Source organism: Vulpes lagopus, chromosome 8 (genome assembly GCF_018345385.1).
Source record: "Vulpes lagopus strain Blue_001 chromosome 8, ASM1834538v1, whole genome shotgun sequence".
Lineage (NCBI taxonomy): Eukaryota > Metazoa > Chordata > Mammalia > Carnivora > Canidae > Vulpes > Vulpes lagopus.
The window spans coordinates 118,444,650-118,464,401 of NC_054831.1; the positions used below are offsets into that span (position 1 = coordinate 118,444,650).

Below are 19,752 nucleotides of genomic sequence, written 5' to 3' on the forward strand. Positions count from 1 at the left end.
AGCAGGGAAGTGAGTCTCAGGCAGCAGGTGGGTCTCCTGCCCACTGTGGGCTCCGGGGGGTGGGGGGGGTGGGGAGCCGATAGGCTGCAGGACTGTGAGCGGCCGAACCCCGGGTCCTCCAAGCTCGGGAGTTCTGGGGGTGCTCGCACCCCTTCCTGGACCCCTTCTTGCCGTTTCCTGGACCCCCTTCCTGCCCTGTTGGCTCAGCGGCCTCCTAGATTCCCCCAGCTGTGGGCCTGCACATGGGATGTGCTGAGTACGTGTGGTTTCCATAGGTGACTCCTCTGGTCCTACCTGTTCCTCACACTCAGGTCGAACTGGCTTTCACATGTTGGGACGAGGGGGACGTAAATTGCTGGCTTCCCTTCTGAGGGCAGTGGGGTGAGAGCAGAAGGGAGGATAGCCAGTGTAGGCCCCAGCTACCTAACCTTCACCTTCACCCTCCCCTCTTGGGCCCAGCCCAGGAGGCCAGAAGGGGGACTCCAGAGCTGGGCCTGGGACACATTCTGATTTTCAAATGGGGGTGGATTCTAGAAACCACCGCCATCACCTCTGGTTATATCATGGGACTGGCCAGCAAAGGGTTGATGCATGGTTTGTAGAGGCTTTGGAGGCCCTGGGAAGTAGTGGGAGTCCTGGCAGGAGGGTCAGACCGCTCTCTCAACACTTCTGTGTTTGCTGGCCGTCCTGGATGCCAGGCCGGTGGATGGGGGCTGCCACAGACAGACACAATGATGATCAAGATGCCAAAGGAGGAGCTGGATGAGGGGATTCTCAGCTGGATTTGTGATAGGTCAAGCAGTATCTGCAGAACGTTTACTAGGAAATGGGTGTCAGGATTGAGGCTGGTCTTGGTGGAGGACTGCTGGGTGGAGCTGATACTCTAGATTTACAAGGGATCACTTCCAGTGACCCCTGTGGGGTGACAGGGGCAGCTAGGAGCAGTGCGTTCCTTGGTCGTCCCAGGTAGGAGCTTTCTAGGTAAAAAAGGTGGGGAAAAAGCAGGTAGAGATTTGAGAAGAAATGGCGGTCCTATTTTGAATTTTGGGGGCCCCTCATCAGGAAGGCAGGAGGCTACACAGGAGCAAAGCCCAGAGTGGGTGCAGGGGGTAATGACTCGGGAACAGACATTCAGAGGGGCTAAATCAAACCTTGGGCTGGGGGGTACAGGGGGTGCAGTGAGTGCAGTGGAAGCCCGATGAAGCGTGGATGCCTGATGTGGGAAGCAGCAGCAAGACAGACCAGTCCAGTCAAGGAGACTGGGACAGAAGAGCCAGACAGGTAGGAGGAAACCAGGAGATTTGGGGAGGGGAGTGTTTTAAGGCAGGAAGAGTCAGCAGGGCCCCATACTGCTGAGGGGTCAAGCGGGGCGAAGCCAAAAGCGTCCATAGGATTTAGCAATGAGGGCGTTGATGACTTTGTCGAGAACAGTTTCAGCAGAAAGATGTGGTCAGAAGCCAGACTGCAGTGGATTACCAGGCGAGATGACATTTGAGCCAGGATGTGAGTGGCAGGTGAAAAACTAGAGTGCCAGCTGTGGACTACTTACTGATGGGGAAGAGGAGCTGGAGGGCAGTAGTTGGAGGAAGAAGGAGATTCAAAGAAGGGCTCCCCCCAGAATGGAGGTCCATTCTTGAGCTTCCATGAGACAACGGTGCTGACCAAATGCCAAGCCAGAGGGTAATGGATGGAGTGCTCCTGGAGGGTGTGAGGGGTAGACGCAGGACCAGGCCAGGGTTGGGGGCGGGGTGGGATGTGTGGCCTTTGTAAAAAGGACTGCAGGGAATTTGGGAATTAGAGGGATAGGGCAAGAAGTCAGGGGCAAGGTGGTGGTGGTGGGGGCACTTCTATGACCCAGTGTCTGCTTTCTTTGTAAAGGAGTTCCTTGCAGAGAGAGAGGGGGCAGAGATGAGCTCAAGGAGAGAGGTCAAGGTCTGGCACAGCCCAGGTGGGGAACGGGGAAGGTGGGGAGCCGGGGAGCGCTGCTGAGAAGCCCCAGGCGCCCAGCGGATATGCAGCCCTGAATCTGTCCTGGTGCCAGTTGGCACAGCTGTGGATTTCTTCAGCAGCCTGGGGGTGGGCGTGGAGAAGGCGGCTTGTCACAAGGCTCCAGGGCTGGGGACTGGCTAAGGGGGTGTGGTGGAAGCGCTGGGTGAGGGGATTCAGGAGTGGGCAAGTGGGGCATGGGCACCTTCTCTGTGGAGGTGGGGCCCAAAGTGAGGCCAGGAGGGATCGCAGATGCTATATGAAGGGAGGAGGCCCCGGGGGGCTGCAGGGTGGCAAGTGAGGATGCAGAAGAGGTGCAGGTTGTGAGGGGAGGGGAGATGGTAAAGATAAGCCAGATAGTTTCTGCCTTCTGAGTCTTCACCACATGCCACGTAGGGTGCTAAGGGCTTCATGACCTCCTCTCAGGGAGTCCTCCAGTCAGCCCTCAAGGTAGGGGGTATTCCGAGTACTGTTGTACAGAGGTGAAACCAGAATCAGAGAGGCAAAGACACTTGCCTAAGGTCACACAGCTCGGTCAGCGTCCATGCCCCTTTTGGGATCCAGGGTTGTCTGACTCCAAAGTTGTTCTGGGGAGGAGGGGGACTGGTGGTCCAGGTTTCTGAGATGGTGAAGTTTTGGGGAGGCTGTCAATTGAGTTCTGGGACTAGTGGCTGAAATGGAGGGAAGGGCCCCAGTGTTGATGAGACCAGAAGCTGGGCTGAGTGGCGCTTCAGGGTCTCCTGCACAGCGGGTTTACTCAAGGGGACCCTCTTGGCACCTGGTCCGAGAGAGCTTTCTCTCAGTCTCAGGGCCTGGACTGGGCAGCAGGGGGGCAGGAAGAGCATAGCCCTCTTGGGTTCCTTCAAATGCAGTACCTGGCTTTCAGACATAGAAGAGGGCCTGGGCTGGGTCCTGTCCCAAATGCTGTTTCCATCTGCCCAGCAACCTCTGCATGGGCTGGATCTTTCCCCTCTGGGCTTGCATCGGCCCCCTTCTGTGCTACCTTGTCTGTGGGAGAGGGCCTGGATGAGCTCATGTCTGAGCAGGAGGGGCGAGCTTTGGAGAATGGGAGCTCCCAGCCCCTCCTCGAGCACGGGTGGTGCTTCCAAGGCCTAGACCAGACACATAAATCAGGGTGGTCAGCTGAGAGCCTGGTGAGGCTGGGGCCGAGGCGGCTCCAGGAGCACCTCCTGCTCTCCCAGCCACAGGGGCTGTGGGGAGGAGGGTCTGCAGGTTGTAGGCACCTGCCCTAGGCCCTTGGGTCTCAGAGGAGCAGCATTCTGATCTGTGCCTCCAGGTCACAGTCCAGTGCTGCCTGGGGAGCAGAATCCAGGCCTGAAACACAGCCCATGGCTTGGCATGAATCATGTCCCAGAGGCAGGCTGGGAGGTGGTCTGTTTGTCAGCCTTAGGACTCAGACCCCTGAGAGGAAGGAGCCAGGGCCTCAGGCCCGCCAAGCTGTGTGCTCTTGGATAAGTCACTTCCCCTCTCTGGTGTTCAGTGTCCTCATGTTTAAACAGAGACGATGGTCCCTGAGGATTAAAGGAGTAGGTGTGGATCGCACATGGCCCAGAAGCGTCCCAGAGCTCGTTGACATGAGTGGCCAGCCACTCCTCTCCAGTCTGCCTCAGTCTACCTGAGGCAAGAGGAGAAGACAGTCCTAAGGCTGTGGGCGAGTCCTGTGTGGCCTTCTGAGCCTCAGTTTCCTTATCTGTGAAATGGAGGTGGGGGGGCAGAGGAAAGGCCTTGATGCCTTCTCAGCATCGCCTGCAGTTGGTTCCGGACCCTCAGGCTGAGGGCGAGCAAGGCTGTCCTCTCTGCGCCACTCTGGCAGGACAGAGCTGGACTTTGCTGAGCCCCTGCCACCACTTCCGTGTTCCAGGTGAGGAGCCGGAAGAGGAACCGAAGGTGAAAACCCAGTGGCCAAGGTCTGCAGATGAGCCTGGGCTGTACATGGCGCAGACAGGTAACTCGGGCCCGCCTCCCTCCTTCTGCGGCGGGGGCCCGACCATGTGGCGTCTGGTGGCATGTGTGCTTGGCGTGTGCCCGTCCGTGTCTGTGTCCTAGAGCTCAGTCACATCTCTGCCACATGAGGCCTGTGGGCAGGGCCGGGTTGCTGCGTCAAGAGCCTGTCACTTGGGGTCAGGGTAGGAGGATCCCTATGAGGCTGAGTGCTTGGGAGGTGCCCCCTGCCGCCGACGCTGTCCCTCTCTCGTAGGCGACCCGGCGGCTGAGGAGTGGTCCCCGTGGAGCGTGTGTTCCCTGACGTGTGGGCAGGGTCTGCAGGTGCGGACCCGCTCCTGCGTGTCCTCCCCCTATGGGACCCTGTGCAGCGGGCCCCTGCGGGAGACCCGGCCCTGCAACAATTCAGCCACCTGCCCAGGTATGCCCATCCTCCTGCCTGGTCTGCCTGCAGGGTTAGGTCCTGCCTGGGACTTGGGCAGGTTAATCTTCCAAAGATGGTTGGTTGCCTCCTTTTTTTTTTTTTTTTTTTTTTTTATTCAGCAAACTTGACTGTCCCCTACACCATGCCCAGCCCCACAAAGGGCACTGGGGACGCAGATGAATCAGGCCAGGGCCCACACCAGGGGGCTCACTTCTAGTCCCACTCTCCTGATGCCTGTGTCCCGGTAACCAAGGCTCATCTTTTGACCCTCATTGCCCCCTCTGTTCCCTACGCTCTGGCCATACCAGCACCTCTTGCACTTTCCCAGGTCCCTGCATTTGCTTATTCCCATCCTATACTGCCCCCCCACACACACTAGTTCTACCTTGGCTGTTTGCTGTTCAGCCTGCCCTTTGAGATGGAAGACAAATGCCATTTTTTTCTCAAATGAAACCTTGCCTGACCATCCCTGCCCTCCTCTGGCGCCCCATCCCGGTCCCCTGGGAACCTCCTCAGTCCAGCATGGAGTGTTGAGAATTTGCATGTGCCTGCCTGGGACAGGTGGTCTGCCATGGGGCGGGGGCCGGGGGGGCGGCAGCTTCAGCCAGTCCTGCTCCTTGTTCACTGAGGGAGTGAAGCGGTGCCCAGGCCATGCCCAACTCCTGGCTGTGGATTTAGAGTAGGGCTACCCAGGAAGGGGTCTCGGCACTTGGGGGTGTGGCAAGAGCTTACAGAAGGCTGGGGGAAAGCTGTGTTCCAGAGTGTGAGCTCTGTGTGTCAGTGTCCATGTAGAGGTTCATGTCTCTTTGTGTGTCCACGCGCTTGGGGTCAGGAGGGGCACCACTCCTGCCCCAGCCCTGTCCTGTTGGATTTGTGCTTTGGGGTTGGGGATCGGGAGGATTGGAGTGGGAATAGGCTGGGGTGGATCTTGAGCCCTTTCCTGGGCTTTCCTGTGCCCCCAGGAGAGGAGGAGCCCTGGCTCCCCTCCTGGGCTGGTCCTAGTCTCCCTGTCCTGGTGTCCACAGGAGGTATCCTGTGGGAGTTGGGACTAGAAGCCTGTGTCTTCCACATCCCCCCAAAGGGCGGAGTCCTGGGGCCCAATGCAGAACCAATGAGGAGTGGTCGCAGAGCTGCCGGGGCTCCTGATTGGTGGGCGGATGGGCAGTGGGCGGGGCCAAGGTGCCGCCCAGCCACCGGCCACGTGCTTCCTTGCAGTGCACGGCGTGTGGGAGGAGTGGGGGTCCTGGAGCCTGTGCTCCCGCAGCTGCGGGCGGGGGTCCCGGAGCCGGATGCGGACCTGCGTGCCCCCCCAGCACGGCGGCAAGGCCTGCGAGGGTCCCGAGCTGCAGACTAAGCTCTGCAGTATGGCCGCTTGCCCGGGTCAGTAGCGCCCGTGGGCTTCCAGGCGGGCGCTGCCCAGCCGGGTGGGGGTCGGGAGAGCCAGGGGAGGCAGTCAGGTCCGGTGCCCTGCCCCTGGGGGCCCATAGACTTGACCAAGCATGGGGAGACTGGTGAAGTGTACCTGCCCGCTGGGAGGTGATGTGGCCCCGCCCAGACTTGGAGTTGGCACTCTGTAACCCCATCCAAAGAAGACTGCCCCTTCCCCTAAGCCTCGGATGGCCTTGCTGTTCATTGTCCTTTGGTGCTCCTGGCCAGCCTGGCTGTGAGGGGACACAAATCTGGGCTTAAGAGTGGGCAGAGGTCCAAAGGTGTCCCTGGGGCCCATTTCCCTAACCAAAAGAGAGCAAGTGCCACCTCGTGGTGAGGTAGCCTGTGTTCCTGGAGCTGGTGACAGGCAGGAGGGCCCAGGCCAGGCCCCACCTGCTCACTGCAGCATTCCCTCATCTACCCCTCTCCCGTGGGTCTGGCCTAGTTCAAGTCTGAATGCCCAGCACGCTCTGCCCTCTCCCTGCCCCGCCCCCCGGGTCCCCACACCCCTTTGCTCAACGGCCACCCCTGCTTGTGTCTCCCCATGCAGTGGAAGGCCAGTGGCTAGAATGGGGTCCCTGGGGCCCATGCTCCACATCCTGTGCCAATGGGACCCAGCAGCGCAGCCGGAAGTGCAGTGTGGCGGGCCCAGCCTGGGCCACGTGTACGGGTGCCCTCACGGACACACGCGAGTGCAGCAACCTTGAGTGCCCGGGTGAGTGCTCGCTGCAAGGGTGGCAGGTGGCAGCCCTGCCCCCCAGGGGGCACCTGGGGCCACTCACGCCCCCCTTCTCCTGCAGCCACAGATGGCAAGTGGGGGCCGTGGAATGCGTGGAGCCTGTGCTCCAAGACGTGTGACACAGGCTGGCAGCGCCGCTTCCGCATGTGCCAGGCCACGGGTACGCAGGGCTACCCCTGCGAGGGTACCGGAGAGGAGGTGAAGCCTTGCAGTGAGAAGAGATGTCCAGGTATTGGCCACAGGACTCGGGGGGTTGTGGGACAAGCCTGTGGGCCTGGCTGAGCCCCTCCCCTGTCCCCACAGCCTTCCATGAGATGTGCAGGGATGAGTATGTGATGCTGATGACATGGAAGAAGGCGGCTGCTGGCGAGATCATCTATAACAAGTGCCCCCCCAACGCCTCAGGTGAGGGGTGACGTGGCTCTCCCTGAGGGCCCCACCCAGGCCATTCCTGATCACTCCCTTCTGGGCTCCTTTTCCTTCACTGCTTGTCTGAGCCTCCATCCTGAGGTGTGGAGTCTGGTCCCCACACCTCCCCCCATGTCCTGTCCTGTCCCCCTGCAGGGTCTGCCAGCCGCCGCTGTCTCCTCAGTGCCCAGGGCGTGGCATACTGGGGTCTGCCCAGCTTCGCCCGCTGCATCTCCCACGAGTACCGCTACCTATACCTGTCCGTGAGTGTGCCCTGCTGGGCTTGGGCAACACAGGGTCTGTCCCAGGCTCTGGTGGGGGATGGAGGGAACTTGCTTCTTGCTCTTGCCTATGTGCCTTGGCATATGTATGCTGTGCCTACTTCTGCCTGGCTGTGCCTCTCCTTGCCCAGCAGACTCCTACTCATACCTCAAAGCCTGAGTCGCAAGTGTCTTCCCTTATTCCCGATACTTGCTTTTGTGCTTCTCTGGTCCCCTGAGCTTCCCAGTCCTTAGGTGTCATGAATGCTCTTTGCGATGTCTGTGTTCTGTTAGACTGGGAGCTCCTTAAAGGCAGGGACAAAGTTGGATTTGCTTTTGTGTTCCCAGTGCCCAGCCCGGGGTCTGCCGTGGGCTAAGAGTGTTGGCAGTGAATGTGGCCTGCGTGTCGTGTGTGTCTGACTGCAATTGGTACTTGTGTGATTGCACTCGGAGCTTGTGTTTGAAAGAGAGAGTGATAGTGAGGGTGCATTACGCTTCAGAGTGTGCATGACCCCTGGGATGGGGAGGCGCCTCGTCCCTGTGCCGTGCTTGTCATCTTTCATGTGTACATCTGAGCACCTCCCTTCTCTAGCTGTTTCTATTTCAGTCTTTTTAAAGTATCTTTAGGCTTTTTTCTTGGACTCTGTCTCCCATGAGCCCCGTTGAGCGTTGCTCTCTGACCTTTTCACCCTGTCTCCCCCTCTGGATGCAAGCAGTGGGTGGACTGGAGTGGGATGGGCTGGCCACCGATCCCAGCTCCTGACACTCTGGTGACAGCAGCCTGCCTGTCCCCCTGCAGCTTCGGGAGCACCTGGCCAAAGGGCAGCGCATGCTGGCAGGGGAGGGCATGTCACAAGTGGTGCGCAGCTTGCAAGAGCTACTGGCCCGGCGCACTTACTACAGTGGGGACCTGCTCTTCTCTGTGGACATTCTAAGGAACGTCACTGACACCTTCAAGAGGGCCACCTACGTGCCCTCGGCTGATGATGTGCAGGTACTGCCCTGCCCCACTGGAAGGAAGGAGGGCACCCTAGACTGAAGTGGGAGGTTGGCAGGGTCTGCTGGGGGTGGCACATGTGTGATTGTGGCAGGGAAGATGCCATCGCTGCGGCTGGGACCTCCTGACACCCACTGCTCTTCCCCCAGCGCTTCTTCCAGGTGGTGAGCTTCATGGTGGATGCAGAGAACAAGGATAAGTGGGATGATGCTCAGCAGGTGAGGGACGGGGCTTCCTAGGCTTTTTCCTCCATGACCCACCCCTGCCTTGGAAACCTCATATAATGTCTGTCTCTAGGTATCCCCGGGCTCTGTGCACCTGCTTCGTGTCGTGGAGGACTTCATTCACCTGGTGGGCGATGCCCTCAAGGCCTTCCAGAGCTCTCTGATTGTCACAGACAACCTGGGTACAAGGAGGCAGGCTGGGGAGTGGGTGCTGGATATGGGAAAACCTGAGCCACTGTGGGGGAGGGATGGTTTCTTAGGGCTTTTCCTGTTTTTTCTCTCTCTCTTTCTCTGGGTCCTCTGTTCCCCTCATTTGACCCCTACTTTGTATCTCTTTCCATGTCTCTTCTCCTCCCCCACCTCTGGGTGGTTTCTCTGTGCATGTACCCCCCACCTGTTGTGTATGTACCAACTTCGGGATCTGCCTCTCCTGAATCTGTTTCTTCCCCTGTGACTCTCCCCTCTGCCTCTGTCCCCCTGTCTCTGGTGCGGGTTGCAGTGATCAGCATTCAGCGAGAACCGGTCTCCGCCGTGTCCAGTGACATCACGTTCCCCATGCGTGGCCGCAGGGGCATGAAGGACTGGGTGCGGCACTCGGAGGACCGCCTCTTCCTACCCAAGGAGGTGCTCAGCCTTTCCACCCCTGGGAAGCCAGCTGCCTCTGGCACCTCGGGCAGCCCTGGCAGGGGGAGGGGCCCAGGAACCGTGCCCCCTGGCCCAGGCCACTCCCACCAGCGCCTCCTGCCAGCAGATCCTGAGGAGTCGTCCTCCTACTTTGTGATCGGTGCTGTGCTTTACCGCACGCTTGGCCTCATCCTGCCGCCCCCCAGGTGAGTCCCTGAGAAGGGTGGAGGGGGCTGCCCAGGGGAGAGGAGGAGGACTGAGCCTGCCTATACTATACTGTACTGAGCCTGTGCTGGCCACGGGGAGCTCCCTCTGTGGCCTTGGGTATCATTGCCTGGCTGGGGATACAGGTGATTCTCAGAGGTGTCCACACAGCTCCCAGAGGCTTCACAGGGACTGGGGGCTGCTGGTCTGAGCTCTGGACCTCACCTGAAGTCCTAGGCCCCACTGAATTCTAGGCCTTTCCCAGGCCCATGGTTCCCTGGTAGCCCCCTGCCTCTGATCCCAAATACCTCTGGGGATCCTGATGGGGTCTGGGCACCGCTGGCAGGAGCTGATCTCAGTACCTGTCCCCCAGACCCCCGCTGGCCGTCACGTCCAGAGTGATGACAGTGACTGTGCGGCCCCCCACCCAGCCACCAGCTGAGCCTCTTATCACAGTGGAGCTCTCCTACATCATCAACGTGAGTAGGGGCCTAGACAGTAACCCTGGGGACACCCTAAAGGCCTATCTGATGGGCAGGTGGTCTGCCCTGAGAGCGGGCTAAACCTTTGGCCTGTGTGGGGCTCTGCCATGGCAGGATGGGTGATAGTCTGGGTTGGTGAGCTTCCCACCCCAAACTGTACTTGTGACTTCTCCCCAGGGCACCACGGATCCCCACTGTGCCAGCTGGGACTACTCCCGAGCGTGAGTTGGGCAGGGGCTCTATGTGGGGAGGGTGTGGCCTTAGCGCTTATCTGTCAGGTGGGCTGTCTCACCAGGCAGACCAGAGGGTTCCTTGGTATTGTCCTTGGCCTGGGGGATCAGGGGCACATCCTGGGGCTCTCGGCTGTCTGCCTTTTGTCTGGGGCCCTACCCTGGATGTCCCTTGTCCTTGGGCAGTGGCCAGCACTAGGGGTGGGGCCACAGAGTTGGGCTGGGTATGATTCCACCTCTCCCCTCACTCCAGAGATGCCAGCTCAGGGGACTGGGACACCGAGAGCTGCCAGACGCTGGAGACACAGGCAGCCCACACTCGCTGCCAGTGCCAGCACCTGTCTACCTTTGCTGTGCTGGCCCAGCCACCCAAGGACCTGGTGAGCGGGAGGGAAGTGCCTGGGTCGGGTGGGGGCGGGGTGGGGTGCTCCTGGGCTGCCAGTAGCCATCTGTGACCGTGTTGGCAGGGACCTGGGCGATCCGGCATGTGAGTCTGAGCAGGTGCATTCGTAGGACGGCACACGGGAAGTCTGTGCCGCCGGGATGGTGCTCACAGGAATGACGTGTGCCCGGGGATGTGTGGTGGTGGGCGACCATGTGCGGGTACACACACGTGCATGTCTGGCTGCGTAGAGTAAAGTGTGGGTGACCGAGCATGAACGCACATCCCCGTGTGTGACTGTGTCTGCCCTGTGCTCATGTGAATCCAACGGTGTGAGTGTGAGGAAGATAGAAGTGCAGTCAGGGCTAGACAGGGGAGTGGGGAGGGGCAGGGCACCCCTGCAGCTGCCTGGTGAGTCCTGCTCATCCTCCCTAGACCCTGGAGCTGGCAGGCTCCCCCTCGGTCCCCCTCGTGATCGGCTGTGCCGTGTCGTGCATGGCGCTACTCACCCTCCTCGCCATCTATGCGGCCTTCTGGAGGTAGGTGGGACGTGGGGCAGGCTGAGGTGGGAGGTGGCCAGCCAGCCCGCCTGCCTTGGGCGGGGCCGCTAGCTCCTCTGTCCCTGCCACTGCGCCCTCTCAGGTTCATCAAATCCGAGCGCTCCATCATCTTGTTGAACTTCTGCTTGTCCATCCTGGCGTCCAACGTCCTGATCCTCGTGGGCCAGTCACGGGTGCTGAGCAAGGCAGGTGCAGGTCACGGGTGCCAGGGTGAGAGTGGAGTGAAAGGGCTGAGGGCGGAGAGCGTTTGCAGGTGACAGTGCGTGTGTTTGCACGTACGTGCCCAGGTGGCGGCTGTCTGTATACACCCGAGCCCTGTGTTGGGGGAGGGTGTGTGTGTGGGAAGTAGGGTGTGTGAGCCGACATGACGGCACGGGAGAGGGGTGTGTGTGTACTTGAGTGGTGAATGTGTACCTCTAGGGACACGTATGTTAGCTGAGCTTGTGTGCACGTGTCAGGTGGGTGGCATTTGTGGGGCTCGAGCGAGGCCTCTTGTGCCGCCTGCCTGTGGGTGACCTGGGCTGGCTGTCCCCTGTGAGCCCCCTCGGCCCTCTCTGCAGTGTCAGCGCTACAAGTGCCAGGCGTGGGGCCCGCCTGGCCGTGACGTGGCAGGTGCTCCTGTCTGTCCCCACCCCTGCCAGCCCCGTCTGCGCGTGGGTGGCCTGCCTGCCCGCCTCCCGGATGTCGAGTGCTGTGTGCGTGTCACCGGGCCCGTGTCGTGCTGCGTGTGGGTGCAGAAAGGCGGGGGTGCCTGACAGGGCTCTGTGGGGGGCGGAGCTCGGGTGGGCGGCCACGGCAGCGCCCAGCAGCGGGTGTGGGAAGCCTGGCGCCTCCCACCCTGGTGGCTGCTCAGGGCCACTCCCTCCCTTTCCTCTCCCTGCAGGGTGTATGCACCATGACTGCCGCCTTCTTGCACTTCTTCTTCCTCTCCTCCTTTTGCTGGGTGCTCACTGAGGCCTGGCAGTCCTACCTGGCTGTCATCGGACGGATGCGTACCCGCCTTGTTCGCAAGCGCTTCCTCTGCCTGGGCTGGGGTGAGCAGGGCCCGTGATGGACTCTGGCACCGGGCCTTGGGGGCCGGGGCAACAGGACGGGTTCAACTTTGGCCCTGGCCCCACTCTTTGGGCCCGGGGTCAGCTGCGCTGGGTCTGGGAGGATGAGAGGGCTTCGGGAACTGGCAGCCATCTCACTGTGGCCCCCTTGCTCCTCCAGGTCTGCCCGCCCTGGTGGTGGCCGTGTCTGTCGGCTTCACCCGCACCAAAGGATACGGTACATCCAGCTAGTACGTGGGCCTCCTGTGGCGGGCAGCGGGGGTTAGCGGACCTGTTGGGGCATCACACCGGGCATTGGGTCTTCTTAGGCTGCGGTCCTGGCCTGTGCCTGCCGTGCTTCGGACAAATTCTTCCCCATCTCTGAGCCTCTGTTTCCCTGACTGTGAAGGGATGTACTGGGATTGGGGGGTAACCTCCAAGAACCACGGAGCTCAGGGATCAGCCTTGTTTGATACCTATCAGGGCCAGATCTTTTTTAGAGGGGAAACCGAGGCTAACTGTAACCCAGCTGGGGGCGGGCCCTGAGAGGTGGCGTGCAAGGAGCGGGCCTCCTGGGTATCTGATGTCCCTTTTTCCCCTCCACTCCAGCTGCTGGCTCTCCCTGGAGGGTGGCCTGCTCTATGCTTTTGTGGGGCCCGCCGCTGTCATCGTCCTGGTACGTCCCCCTTCAGCATCTGGGGAGGGGTGTGGCCATAGGGGCTCTATCCTCTCCCTGAACCCCATCTCCACTTGGGGGTCTCCCTGCCAGGAGGGCACCTGGTGATCCTGTCTCCCCCCACCCCCCCCCTCACTGGGCCCCAGGTGAACATGCTTATCGGAATCATCGTCTTTAACAAGCTCATGGCACGCGATGGCATCTCAGACAAGTCCAAGAAGCAGAGGGCCGGGTAAGGGGGCTGCGACATGGCCTTGTGGGCAGTGGTGCAAGGGAGGGTGGGCCGGGCCTCATGGAGACTCAGGGTTTGCCCATGCGGCCGGGGCTTCCTGACCTTGGTGCATCAAGGGTGCAGGCAAGGTGGGCACCTGGAGTGCTCTGCTGCAGCCCCTCGCCCACCCTAACCCACCTCTTTCTCTCTCGTCTGCCCTCCCCCTCCCACCCCACTCGGGGCTCATGCTGCCCTGTCTCCTCCCGCTTCCCATGTGTCTCCCCCCTCCTTCTCCCGTGTCTGTGCCGCCCCCGAGGTCGGAGCGGTGCCCCTGGGCCAGCCTGCTCCTCCCCTGCTCAGCGTGCGGAGCGGTCCCCAGCCCCCTGCTCAGCTCAGCCTCGGCCAGGAACGCCATGTTAGTTGTGCCCCCCGGGGGGGTGGGGGTGGGGGCGGGCGGGGGCAAAAGAATGGGGGGCAGTGCCCGTGGTGGGGGGGAGGAGGGATATCAGCCCAGTGCCCTGGAAAGCTTGCCCTGTCAACCTGCCACACACTCTCAAGGGCTTGGCATTGACGTGGCAAAGGGCAGCGGGGAGTGAATGTCTGTGCCTCTTGGAAGATGCTGGGTTCCTGTGCCCACCCCTCGCTCCCACCCTGCCCCCACTCCCAGCTTATGTTTTATCCAGGCACAGCTGCAGAGCCCTCCTTACACCCCCCAACCTACAGAGGCTTTTAGAATCTTAGGCCCTTAGAATTTTTGAGCTCATAGAACCTTAGAATGATAGAATCTTAGAATAAGACAATCAGAAGCTAAGAATGTTAGAATGAATGAATCATACTCTTATCATTTGTCATAGCATCTGAGATTTAGAATTTCAGAGGCATTGAATCTCACAATCGATTGGAGAACAGAAAATCTTAGAGACAGAGAGCTACTTCACCAAGATACCCCCTGGAAGCAGAGAATCCTAAAATCAGAGCCGTGTAAGAGTAGAATGAGTGAATGAGTGAATCCCCAGGGGCCTTGAGCCCAACCTCCCACCCAAGGCCAGAAATCCATCGGAGCCTCCCTGACCAGTGAGGGTCCAGCTTTATCTTGCACACCTCTGGGGTCAGGAAAGCTCGCTGCTTCTGGAAGCAGCTGGGACCCTCTCTGGGAAGCTGTGCCTGGTAGAAAGCTCCCTCTCCCTCGGGCTGCTGTCTGCCTCTCTGACCCAGTCTCTCAGAACTAGCAGTTACAAGCCTGGGCTTTGGAGGTGGCCAAGCTGGGTTTGCATCCCAGCTCTGTCTCTCTCCCAGTTGGGCACACTCCAGTTTCCTCATCTGTAAATTGGGATAATAATCCCCATGCCTGTTTACTGGAGTTGTTTTGATCACAGCGTGAACTAATGTATGTAAATTGTTCAGTGTAGGGCCTGGCAGAGGATTGGTGGTTAATCAATGGTAGCTCTTATGACTGTGATTAGGCCTTTTCTGAGTCTTGGCTGCGCCCCCGGGGGCTGTGGAGACCACTGTGCCCGCCCCCCGCCAGGCTGAATAGCCCTGAACTTCTCTTCCTAGGACAGGTCCTTGGCCCCCTGCCCATCTCTCTGCCTTGTCCAGAGCTGTTCCCACCCCTGCCTGACTCTCCTACCGGGGTGTTCATTAAGGCAGAGTAGGCTGGGCGTGGCACCTGGCCCAGTAGGGCAAGCCTGCCCTGCTGTGCCCACGTGGGCCTTAGCTGGTGAGGGCAGGCTGGCTCTGGTGCCTGGATGCCAGGGCCCGTCTGCCTTTTCCCTTGGCCCTCCCTGGGGCCAAGGGAAGGTGGGGGATGTGTGGGTTTGGTCATGACCCTGGCTTTTCCCGCCAGCCCCAGCTATGCTCTTTCTGCCCTGGGCTCTGAGCGACCCCACCCCCACCCCACCCGAGCCTGGCACTGCCTCCTTGGGGACCAGAGCGGAAGAGGCTCTGCTGCACTGGGCCCGACCCCATCCCCAAAGATGTGTGCTCTGATGCCCTCCGTGCCGTGCTCTCTGACTGTTGGATCTTTCCGTGTGTCGGCCTGTCTCATGCTCTCTCTCTCTGGGTCTTTTGTCTCTCCTCGTCCAGTCCCCTCCCTCCTCTCCTGGAATCTCTGGGGGTGCAGCCCAGGCCTGTGATTCCACGCAGATTGGGGCTGAAACTCACAGCATCTGCATCTGCCTCCCTCCCCGGCCTCCTCTCCCATGGGCTTCTTCCACCTTCTCCGTTTCTGTGCCCTGAGGCTGCCTCTGGCTCCCGCTCAGCCCCTCGCACCTCTCCCAGCCTCTGCTCTGGCCTCGCCGCTCTTTTCTGCTCTCTGTCTCTCTTCTCTGCCTCTCTGCCTTTGGCTCCTCGGCCTCTGTCTGCTTGGGGACATTGCTGAGGTCTTGGGGTTCAGGGCCCTGCCAGTCTGCAGCTTGAGGGCCTCAGGCCGAGCGCAGGCCTGGACTCAGCTACCCCTGTCCCCTGGTGTGTCACCCTGACGGGCCCTCTGCTGCCATCCTCAGGGCCTCGCTCTGGAGCTCCTGCGTGGTGCTGCCCCTGCTGGCGCTCACCTGGATGTCGGCCGTCCTGGCCATGACAGACCGGCGCTCCGTCCTCTTCCAGGCCCTCTTCGCTGTCTTCAACTCGGCGCAGGGCTTTGTCATCACTGCTGTGCACTGCTTCCTGCGCCGAGAGGTGGGGCTGGGCTGCTCCCTCCCATCCACCTCACCTGTGCAGATGGGGAGGAGCCAGGCCCCAACCAGGTCCCCAGCTGGGTGTGGAATCTGGGGACCTGGGGCAGCCTTGTCCTAGGCCTTCTAGGTCTCCTGGGGCTCCTTTTCCCTTTTGACCTTCCCCTACACAGGATGCGCTTCTCTCTTTCCACACCCACCCGGGTGCCTGGGGTGGGAGGCCCAGCCAGCTGTGGCCAGGGGCCCTGTGGTGGCCTCAGGCCCAGCAGGCACCCGCTGCCCCCAGGTCCAGGACGTGGTGAAGTGCCAGATGGGCGTATGCCGGGCCGATGAGAGTGAAGACTCCCCCGACTCATGTAAAAATGGGCAGCTGCAGATCCTGGTGAGTGAGGGGGCCTAGGAAGGGTATGGGTGGGTTGCTCCCTCCTCTTGCCACCAGTCCTCCTGCCCCAGGCTTATCTTCCCATCCATGGAGGGTATAAGAGTCAGGGAGGGGACAGAGATTGGGTTTGATTCAGGCCCAGTCACTGACAGCCTGCTGGTATTGGGCAAGTCTTTTCCACTTTCGTTTTTTCCACCTGTTGGGTGAGGTTGGAGAATACCATGTGGGGGCCTTGGTGGGCTCTGTTGGGCAGTATGCCAAGGGCAGCCCCTCTGGGTGGCTAGGGAGGGGTCCGAGTCCCTTCTCCCCACCCTGATACATTGATCCTCTCTCTGCCCATTTGCTCTGTCCCTCTCTGCCTATAGTCAGACTTTGAAAAAGATGTGGATCTGGCTTGTCAGACAGGTGAGTCTGTGGGAGACTGAGAATGGCCCCCAGGGGTGGGCAAGAAGGGAGCCCCTCCAGCCCCATCATGGGAGGCCCCGTTAACAGTCTGGTTGTGGGGTTTAGCTGTAGAGTCAGACAGCTCTAAGTTGGAGTCAAACTGAACACTACTTGCTGTGTGACTTTGGGCCAATGGTTTACTTCTCTGAGCTTTAATGAATTAGGGGAGATCAGATGCCTAGTAGGGTACTTGGCATACAGTGGCTGTCACATTGTTCTATCATTTTCATGCTTCTTACCAGAATCTCTTTCCAGTCCTGGCTCCTGGGGAGGAGCTGCTGGGGAGAGGGGAGGTACAAGGCTGTACTGACAGCCTTGGGGCTAGAGGGGTCAGAGATCAGGACCTGCACCAGGAGCTGACCTGTAGGAGCTGGGCCTTGGCTTCATTCCTTGCCCTGCCTTGCTGTGGGTCTCTGGGCGGGTCTGACTCCTCTTCTTCGTAATGCATCTGGTGTGTGAGAGTACCTACCACCTAGCCATCTCTCTAGGACTCAGTTTCTTCTTGGACTCAGTCCAGGCTCAGGAGCTTGGTACCTACCCAGCCTGGGCAAGGGCATCAGGGACTCCTCCTCCCCAGGACTTACCTCTCTCCCACTCCTGCTCTCAGTTCTGTTCAAGGAGGTCAACACTTGCAACCCATCTACCATCACGGGCACACTGTCCCGCCTATCCCTGGACGAGGACGAGGAGCCCAAGTCCTGCCTCGTGGGTCCTGAGGGCGGCCTCAGCTTCTCACCGCTGCCTGGGAATATCCTGGTGCCCATGGCAGCCTCGCCAGGGCTGGGGGAGCCACCGCCCCCACAGGAGGCCAACCCTGTGTACATGTGTGGGGAAGGTGGCCTCCGGCAGCTGGACCTCACATGGCTGCGGCCCGAGCCGGGCTCTGAGGGGGACTACATGGTGCTGCCCCGGCGGACTCTGAGCCTGCAGCCTGGCAGTGGTGGCGGAGCTGGTGAAGATCCCCCAAGGGCCCGGCCTGAGGGCACCCCTCGGAGGGCTGCCAAGACACTGGCCCACCCGGAAGGCTACCCCAGCTTCCTGTCTGTGGAACACTCAGGCCTGGGGCTGGGCCCTGCCTATGGGTCTCTACAGAACCCCTATGGGATGACCTTCCAGCCACCACCACCGACGCCCAGTGCCCGCCAAGTATCTGAGCCAGGGGAACGCAGCCGGACCATGCCCCGCACTGTGCCAGGCTCTACCATGAAGCTGGGCTCCCTGGAGGTGAGGGGCTGTAGGGCATTGGTGGGGGGGAGGCCTGCCCCTGTGTGCCTAGACTATGTCTGAGTCACAGGCAGCAGCTGGGAAGGGACAGCCAGCTTGCCCCCAGAGGAGCCCCTTTGTACAAAGTGGCTGGGAGTGTGTACACTGTGTAGTCCTTCTTCCATTTGTGCTCCCGCAAATACAAGGGGAACCTGGCTCCTCTGAACTCCTCAGCTGGACCTCGTGCACACTGAGGGCTTACTTTTTCGTGCATTCCCCCACTTGATTCACCGCCTCCTTTGCGGTGACTGGCTAGGACGGGTCTTCCTTTGAGGGGCCTGTGGCTTGGGCCAGGTGTTGTGTTGTTAGAGAAGCCACACTGGGGGCCATGAGCCTGGGTCTCTGAGTCTGGCAGGTCTGAGGTTGCTTCTGGGCGCTGACTGATCAGCGGTGAGATGCTGAGTGTAATCTCTCTGAGCCTCAGTCTCCTCGTTTATAAAGAGGGGAGCTCCTTTGTAGAATTGTTCCAGAACTAATTGAGTGTACAAAACATTTGTCTCTATATGAAGCAGGTAGAAAGTGCTAGGCAATTAGGAATTGATGCTGTTAACATCCCAGAAATCAGCCTCAGGCTCTTGCTCCTAGGCTTGTGGTCATTGACCCTCTCTTCTCAGGAGAACATGAGCCCCTTTGTCTCACTGCCTCTGTGTTTTCTGTGGTTGCCCCACCTTCCCTCTGGCCTCCTCAGGGAGTTACTGGAGACAAGCAGGTGACAGTGAGCTACTGTAGAACTCTAGAATGCTCTGGAACCCTGGGAGGTTCTGGAACTCTGGGAGGGATGATGGAGATGTGGATAAGGACAGGGGCAGGAGTCACAGCTCAGACACCGTTGGCTGCTCATGTTTGGCCTCAGACACCTCTCCCCATCCTCCGCACAAAGGAAATTAAGTTAGCAGCTAGAGATTTGCAAGTTTAGTTTCTCTCCCAAAAATGTTTCTTGAACATTTGGTGCCTGCTCCTGCTGCAGATGGCAAAGACAGGAAGGCATAACAAAGACAAAACGACAGCGGCACCGGGGAAGAGCGCGTTCGGCGTCACGGCAGGTTTTGTTCTGTGGACACCTGCCCAGGGTTGGGCCACGGAGGTGGGGCCAGTTTTGGGCTCTTTGTGTGGGAGGTAGCAATAAATGTGACAGTGTCTTGAGGGGTCAAGGATGACGTCCAGACTTCTGGTGCAGGCAACTGCAGTGGAGTGGAGGCGGAGGAGCCAGTTTGGGGCGGGGAATTCAGAGTTTTTTTAGTTGGGCACAGCTGTGTGTGTGGTGCTTGTGAGCCTTAGAGGACAGGAAGTGATGTCCTGCTGCCTCCAGAAAGAGAGATGTGGCCAGGACAGGGAAGGGCACACACATGTGCATGGTGACAGCCAAGAGAAAGTCTAGGGCAGAGCATGGAGGGCCTAGTGCTGGGGAAGCCAGGGATGATGGAGAGGAGACAGGTGGAGGCTGGGAGGACCACAAGAGGCTGATGTCATGGAGGCTGGGGGTGATGACCATGTCTGCTGGACCTGGGCTTTAGGAGATCTTGGATGGTGGTCTTAGCATCACCCCTGGACCTCAGTTTCCCCCACATAACCTGGGACAGCTGACCTTGGTCTCATGAGTGCTTTTGGTTCCAACATTCAAAGACTCTAGGGGCTCCTCCTTGAACAGAACTGGTTTGTCAGCAAAGCAGGGCCAAAGGAAGGACTGGAGACCCAAGTCCTTGTGTTTGCAGGGCAAGTGGAGGGTTCCAAGGAGAGGGGAACCTGTGGCTGGCAGAGGGTGGACAAGATGGGGTGGAGGGGTAGAGTCCAGGGAGCAGAGGAAGGAGTGTCTGCTCTGTGGTCCCATGTGGGAATCCGTGTCTCCCACACACCTGGCTTAGGTTGCATGTCCATGGTTTGTGTGTGTGTGTGTGTGTGTATGTGTGTGTGTGTGTATACTCCCTGTGTGTGTCTGCCTACGGTGTTGGGTATGTGTGAGCATTACAGGAGCGGCTGAGTGTGGGCCTAGGGCTGGAGCCAAAGCCCTTTGGCCGGGTTCTGCATCAGCTCCTCATCCCCCAGGCCCTGGGGATCTGCCCTTAAAGCTTCCTGGCTCCCAGGCCCGGGCTGGTGGGGAGGTGCGAGGGCAGATGTTGGGTGCCAGGGTTCCTGTCTCTAAAGTCCCTGCATGTGGTAAAAAAC

The 19,752-nt window shown here is 59.9% G+C and overlaps 1 protein-coding gene across 12 annotated transcripts in view; it reads left to right on the plus strand.

Moving 5' to 3' along the window:
* Window positions 1–19,752, plus strand: part of ADGRB2 (adhesion G protein-coupled receptor B2) — a 36,164-nt gene that overhangs the window by 14,926 nt on the left and 1,486 nt on the right. For 5 of the 12 annotated variants that reach the window (XM_041764775.1, XM_041764776.1, XM_041764774.1 and 2 more), the window contains exons 3-27: window positions 3,869–3,952; window positions 4,205–4,369; window positions 5,588–5,752; window positions 6,351–6,515; window positions 6,601–6,768; window positions 6,843–6,944; window positions 7,104–7,210; window positions 8,007–8,201; window positions 8,354–8,422; window positions 8,502–8,610; window positions 8,928–9,258; window positions 9,630–9,735; window positions 9,916–9,959; window positions 10,222–10,348; window positions 10,786–10,889; window positions 10,993–11,095; window positions 11,794–11,944; window positions 12,123–12,192; window positions 12,551–12,617; window positions 12,764–12,849; window positions 13,145–13,243; window positions 15,333–15,504; window positions 15,787–15,882; window positions 16,248–16,287; window positions 16,934–17,550. In XM_041764775.1, coding sequence (XP_041620709.1) covers window positions 3,869–3,952; window positions 4,205–4,369; window positions 5,588–5,752; window positions 6,351–6,515; window positions 6,601–6,768; window positions 6,843–6,944; window positions 7,104–7,210; window positions 8,007–8,201; window positions 8,354–8,422; window positions 8,502–8,610; window positions 8,928–9,258; window positions 9,630–9,735; window positions 9,916–9,959; window positions 10,222–10,348; window positions 10,786–10,889; window positions 10,993–11,095; window positions 11,794–11,944; window positions 12,123–12,192; window positions 12,551–12,617; window positions 12,764–12,849; window positions 13,145–13,243; window positions 15,333–15,504; window positions 15,787–15,882; window positions 16,248–16,287; window positions 16,934–17,550 — 3,542 coding nt within the window. The remainder of the gene's footprint in view (window positions 1–3,868; window positions 3,953–4,204; window positions 4,370–5,587; window positions 5,753–6,350; window positions 6,516–6,600; window positions 6,769–6,842; window positions 6,945–7,103; window positions 7,211–8,006; window positions 8,202–8,353; window positions 8,423–8,501; window positions 8,611–8,927; window positions 9,259–9,629; window positions 9,736–9,915; window positions 9,960–10,221; window positions 10,349–10,785; window positions 10,890–10,992; window positions 11,096–11,793; window positions 11,945–12,122; window positions 12,193–12,550; window positions 12,618–12,763; window positions 12,850–13,144; window positions 13,244–15,332; window positions 15,505–15,786; window positions 15,883–16,247; window positions 16,288–16,933; window positions 17,551–19,752) is intronic. The other 7 variants (XM_041764779.1, XM_041764785.1, XM_041764780.1 and 4 more) reach the window with 5 other exon arrangements.